Source organism: Eurosta solidaginis, chromosome 5 (assembly GCF_040869045.1).
Source record: "Eurosta solidaginis isolate ZX-2024a chromosome 5, ASM4086904v1, whole genome shotgun sequence".
Lineage (NCBI taxonomy): Eukaryota > Metazoa > Arthropoda > Insecta > Diptera > Tephritidae > Eurosta > Eurosta solidaginis.
In genome coordinates this window covers 243,505,859-243,512,537 of record NC_090323.1, presented here as the reverse complement: position 1 = coordinate 243,512,537, position 6,679 = coordinate 243,505,859, and the positions used below count along the sequence as shown (strand labels likewise).

Sequence of the window (6,679 nt, the reverse complement as noted above, 5' to 3'; positions counted from 1 at the left end):
ACTCCCGTTAGTGAACATTGATGACAATTTGTGATCGGTCAAACCTATTGACAACAAACTCTTCTTTTTGTTAATAAATTTTTATTTATTTACCGTAAGTTTATGGAAAGTCCTCTTTTGATATACACTTAAACAAATCTACAATTATACGATAGTGAAAATCAATTTTGCTTGATATTTTACATAAAGGGGTCACCCATCTACAACACACAAAAGTAAAACACCGTTCGCTAAGATTAGCCATCTTTCCTTCGATTGTATTAAAACAATGCCAAGATCATACACCTCCAAACCCAAGGAAGACAAAGAAGCAAACTTCCCTAGACTTTGAATTGAAAGGCATTGAAGGAATTGCAATTTAAGTGAAATGTTAGCGAAAAACGTAGTTATAACCAGAGAAAAAATGGAAAACAGAATAGAAATGAAAAGATGTCGATTTAAAAAATGCAACTTCAAAAATTTATTATTTTCTTTCATCAGTCTCCAGGTAAGTACGTTCCTAGCATTTAATTTTTTCATTAGCATGCTTAATATGCTAATGGTGCATACTCGATAGCTATCATCTTGCAGTTAAAGAACTTAAAAAGCCGGCCAGAGCTTTATCTGTTTTTATAACGTAAGATTTACAGTATTCGCTTATGACAGCTTTCGAATATACACCGAAATTTACAAAATTCTCTAATTCTTACACATTTTTTTCGTTTTTTTTTTTTTTTTTTTCTAATGCTTTACAATGTTTCGCTTTTGTGTGTGAATTTTAAATTAATCTTAAAACTAAGTATTATCATAATTATATACAAATACCATATTACTAGGCTCGGGCTAATCCTTATCTAATTTCAAATTAAAAACGAAAATATGACTGGACATAATTTCCTAACTAATTTAATTTAATCAAGACAAAAAATTAGTACGTCCAAGAAAAATACAAGTATTTTTTTAAAATAACGTAAATCGCACAAATTTCAAACCACTCAATTATTCAATCCCCTTTTTCACACCCGCCCAACTTATAGCATACATATACATATGTAACTAAGGACAACTTATGGCGTATACAGTGAATGCTATACTACAGCCTCCTTAATTTGGTAAGACATCTGATAACAATTCCTTTGTTGCTGGAGGTAGTGTGTCTGGGAATTTGATGTTAAACGCCACCAATAGGTCACCACGCCTCGTTGGCTCTTTGGGAAATGGCAACCCTTTGCCCGCTATGCGTTTTACTGTATTTGGTTTTATAATCTCACCTTGCGAGTTCACTGTGATGCGATCACCTTTTAATGTTGGCACTTGGATAACGGCTCCACAAAGCGCTTGCTTTAAGCTAATATTTGCATTATATTTAATATCGCTGCCTTCACGCTTGAAAAATGGATGACTTTTATCACGTATGATAAATATTATATCTGCTGGTACTTTTCCAGGTGATTGATCACCCTCTTTTTGAAAAGTAATTTTTGTACCAGCTTTCCAACCGGGTTTCACTGTTATATTTAATACTTTCTCTTCTTTGCGCGGTTGTCCAGTCGTCATCGACATACGTGAGATCTTCATTTTCTTTACACAACCCTTATCCACTTCTTCCAATGATACATACAAATCATGCTCAATTGGTGGATCTTGCATTTGTCGTTTACGATTTGGCTGTGCATTGAATGATTGCGAACGGAATGCGCCGCCACCACCACCACCACCACCACCCATTTGTTGGTACATATCATCCTCATTACCACCTTGAGTCATGAATATATTTTGCGAGTCACCAAACATTCGACTCGGATCACTGGAACTGAAGAATATGCCAAACGGATCTGATGAGCCAAAGAACTGTGCAAATGTTGCGCGCGGATCACCATGGAATTGATATGTGTAACCACCACCGCCATTACCCCCCTGTTCACCCGGACCAGCACCAGGTACGCCACCCTTCAAACCTTCTTCGCCGTATTGATCATATATGTCACGTTTCTTCTTATCTGAAAGTATTTCATATGCTTCGGCAATCTCCTTGAAACGTTCCTCGGCTTGTGGTGTTTTATTCTTGTCCGGATGATACTTTAACGCCAATTTACGATACGCCTTCTTTATCTCATCATCGTTTGCACTTTTTTTAATGTCAAGAATTTTGTAGAAATCTTTCCCCATCTTGACGGATATTTATAGAAAGTTCTTGATGTGTAATAGAATTTGAATCTGCAAAGAAACAAGATATGCAAATTTAAAATCATTAAGTTGAAAGTCATACAAAAATGTAATTCCTAAAATTGTACATTTTCGAAGATGTGAAGCAAAATAGATGCTGTGTAGCTTATCAACAGATTTTTCTAGAATTTCGTTTTTCAATAATTCCCACAGTGAACAAAAAGGTTACGTTTACACAGATATGTATTAAGTATTACATGTATGTATGCGTTTACATGCATCAAATAAAGGTTTTCAGTCTAGTTTTTTCCAGAAGTTTATGGTTCTATCGCAAATTTGAAACATATGCCGTCTCGTTCTAACCAGTGAGTTTCCCTATGCAGAATTTTGTAGAAAACTTTTTTTGGGTAGGTGTAAAATTTGGCGAGGGGAAACACCAAATTGGTCAAAAGTGATTTCATCGACAATTCGAGAAAAATCTCGTAACACGTCCACACAAAATATTTGCTTTAGAAGTTGGTAACGTTTTACAAGACGGTGCACTACCTAATTCTTATCAAAAATTATCAAACGACGCATTTCGGCCTCCGTTTTTAGAATTCGAATTTTTATTTCTGTCAAAAGATATAAGCAAAAAATCGGATCAAATTTTCATGTGGTCGTTTTTTTGCCAGTTTTGTTGTACACACACACAGTAATGCAGGAAGGTGATCTGCGTGCATTTAGCACCGTCTTGTAAAACGTTACCTAGAAGCATTGTTGGATAAGTTTTATCCACAATGCCTAGAAGTTTAGCCATGTTGAAGATAAGATGGCTAATTAGAATCGCTAGCACAAACGTTCACAAACATCTTTTTATTTACATATGTATTTATTTCATTTGCATAACCACACTGCCTGCGTCACCGATTTGGTATTTTACCTTTTCTTTGAAGAAGTTTTCGTTGGTTTCTCCCAAAAATTTCTTCTTTAGTTTTGTATACTTTGAATTTTAAAGAAATCTTATAATAGACAAGTAACGATGTTAACTAGATTTGTAGATTTATTTAATTTTTCAGTAGCTTTGTATATTTTTTCACCACTAAACACTTTCTCCGCTTTCTCAAAAAGCACGTTCCGTTTTCAATTGTTCGTTTATAAATACAGTGAAATCCATGCGAGACCTCTATTTATAGGTGGATGGTTTCACGTATTCTAGAATGTTCCAGATCAAATTGACATTTCTCGCGCATTCTTCCCATATTTATGGCTACCATATCCCATTTTTCTAGAACCAAATTTAACTTTAAAATTAACTAAAACTGTAAATCAAAAGACCTAAATTTTAGAAACATAAAACATTGACGGAAATGATGGGTGGCACATAAAGTACCTCAAATGTTCGGTTATACGTGTGGGTAATGGCAGCATGTTGTGGTGGTGGTATGTTGCGCCCACCACAAGGAAGGCCCTGCGTTTAAGTCTTAGGCAAAGAAATATCTAAAATCTAGTAGCTGAGCAGTGGTTTGGCAAATACCATGAGTTTGTATCCGCCATGAAGAGCTTCTCCGCAGTTTGGGGCCCGCTTTAAACTTGTAGGTCCCGTCCCGCCATTTGTGGGAAAAACTAAAAAGGAAAACGACGCATATTGGAAGGGAGTCTCATCGCTGTCTCGCGTCTCCAGCCTCAAAAGAGCAATCACTAATTTGTGAGCTGGGCCGAGGCAGATCACAAACATGAAAATTTCAGAAAAAGTATGAAAATTATTTGCGAAAAACGCTTTAAATATGTTGTTTTATTTCTCAAATTAAAATAAGCATAGAAAAAATTTAAAAACAGAAAATACTTAAAAAAAACATCGAACTCTGTGCGGCGCCGCTGAGATTTGAACCTACACACTGGGATTTTCTATACAAAATTGTGAACGGCGTCTTCGGAAGCTCAGCCACAACACCACCCAACGTTATGTTGACAAAATGCAATGCTATATTGTTTGGTCAAAGTTTGAGTAAATTGTCTTTTTGGTGAATTTCGTTGATATGGTGAATTGTTTTTGTGGCTTTCGTTTACTGAATACCGAAATCATCTCAAGTCACAAAAATTGTCCCTAAAGGAAAATCTCAATTTTCGAGACTTGAGATGAGACTGTATTACAGAATTCAGCCGTTAAAGTGATTAAATATCAAAATAAAAAAAGCGCTTTTGCAGGGTGTGCACTCTTGCACTTTTACTCTCAACCTCGAACATTTGTGTCAGCCTTGTATAACTTTTTCATGTTAGGGACACAAAACATATAAGCTTCTTATATCCAACATGGTTTAGTCTGCAGAAATAAAAACAAATAAATTTTGCAAAATTAACTGATTGCCGGGGTAATCATCCACTCTGTCAAACCTTAGCAACGCACTTTTGAAATTCATCTTTTCATGAAACGAACACCTAGAAGGTAAGGCGTTTTGCCTTTATGTTGCGAAAATAACGCAAGCAAAGGCGTCATAAGAAGATGATAAGTAAAATTAGCAATAAAATGTGAGACATATGCTGACTATATACATAAAACAAATACTTCATTACATGTCAACCAAATAAAACCGCACTGCGTACGAAAATCATACTCTACAAGGCACTTATCGTACCCGAACTGCTATATGGGGCAGAAGCATGGACCGTGACAACAGCAGATGAAGCGGCTTTGGGAGTGTTCGAGAGAAAAGTTCTTCGAAAGATTTATGGACCTCTACGCGTTGGCGGTGCCGAGTACCGAAGAAGATTTAATGTACGAGCTATACGCAGACATCCACATAGTACAGCGAATTAAAACGCAGTGGCTACGCTTTCTAGCTCATGTTATGCGAATGAAAGATGATGCTCCGACCAAGAAAGTGTTTCTATCGGAACCCGCCTATGGAAGCAGAGGTAGCGGGCGGCCCCCACTTCGTTGGAAGGATCAGATGGAAAACGATTTAAACTCCCTTCGTGTGACCAATTGGCGCCGGTTGGCGGAGCGAAGGAGCGACTGGCGCGCCTTGTTGGACGGCCATAACCGTTTAGACGGTTAAACACCAAATAAGTAAGTAAGTAAGTTTTTTTAGCGTACGCAAACAGCCGGCGTATCCTGCCCCAACCGAAATAAGTATGCGTTGCGATAATGTAAAATATGTATGCAAACGTCAAACCTAAATGACACGCAGAACAAAAATTGGAAATCGAGTTAGGTTTTCACGCAGCAAATTCAATTTCGGTTGCTCTCATACAAGTTGTATGTGCATAAGACATTTTTGATAGAAAATGACTTGCGTGCGTTTATATTAGGTTGGCATGTTAAACATTTAATTACAGTGGTCATGTAATAAAAGCGACCAGAAACCGTCATCTAATTAAGGATCAGTTTTCATCCAAGTATAAAGAGGTGGCAGCTGTGGTCATTCTCCATTGCCATCACAAATCACAAGGGTAGGTGATTTGTGCATTGACATTTCCATGGCGGAACCATACAAGGTGGCAAAGATGACTTGATACCATGGCGGAACGATATAAGGTGGCAGCATGGTGACATACCTACAAACATAAATAAAAATTCCATGTACTTTGTTTTTGTAAATTCGATGGACAAATGTCAAAATCGTACACGCCGGAAGTTGATGTATCAAACCAAATAAAAAAAGTTTATAATCAGCTGTCCCATGCTGCCACCTTGTATCGTTCCGTCATGCTTGATACGAAACTCTCTCATTTTTTGCGCTCTTTCGAGGGATTTATCCATGGTTCAATTATGTATATAGTTGAACCATGGATTTATCTCAAATTTCCGCTGCAACAACCAGCTGAAGCGGGTGCCAGAAGGAAAATTGTGTCAACTAAAACGAAATCCGGGCCAAAAATTTCGGTAAACTTCAGTTTGACCTACAACTGTAGAATAGCGTACAAAAATGATGGGAAGGACAAAAAAAAAATACTTGTTTTAGTGTAAGTATTATTAGCTCGAAGGATGAGGGTAAATATTATTTCCCATTCAAAAGTTGTCAATAAAAACAGGTTCTGTAAATATGAATTCCCGATGCATACAGTCCATTTTGATTACAGAACCTAGAACGTCAGACATGTAGGATAAGCTCTATCTACTAAGTGATGTTAGCTATTATATCGTAGGTCCCATTTACTGAAATTTCAAAAGCATATATGGTTTCACTGTGAGTTAAGTGCGTTACAATATTTGACTCATTAATTTAATCAAAATGTAAATTTTACTTAGATTTGTTTATATTTGACTCTAACTAGTCGTATTGTTGTAAAATAAGTTTAAGGAAATTAATATTTTACATCTATCATCTTATTAAATTATTGAAGCTATAATCGCCGAAATGTATGTCAAAAATCCCTATATTCAATCTATTCATTTTTGTTTGGAGTGGCATCATTATCAAAAATGTGCATTTTGACAGCGCTCTCTCGAAACAAAGAGTTGCAAATCCATTATCTATGCAAGGTGGCAGCATGCTGACATACCTACATACATAAATAAAAGTTCCATGTACTTTGTTTTTGTAAATCGGCG

At 36.5% G+C, this 6,679-nt stretch overlaps 1 protein-coding gene across 2 annotated transcripts; it reads right to left on the bottom strand.

Annotated features, from left to right (window-relative positions):
• Positions 1-436: 436 nt before the first annotated feature.
• Positions 437-3,302, bottom strand: DnaJ-1 (DnaJ-like-1). Of its 2 annotated transcripts, none has more exons than XM_067789227.1 (2): positions 3,068-3,302; positions 437-2,196 (listed from the first exon to the last, which is right to left on the bottom strand). In XM_067789227.1, the coding sequence occupies exon 2, from the start codon at positions 2,146-2,148 to the stop codon at positions 1,084-1,086; it is 1,065 nt and encodes a 354-aa protein (XP_067645328.1). In that variant the 5' UTR covers positions 2,149-2,196; positions 3,068-3,302; the 3' UTR covers positions 437-1,083. The 2 variants fall into 2 exon arrangements, with proteins under 2 accessions (XP_067645328.1, XP_067645329.1); XM_067789228.1 differs by lacking the exon at positions 3,068-3,302 and adding an exon at positions 2,274-2,298.
• Between the last annotated feature and the right edge of the window lie 3,377 nt (positions 3,303-6,679).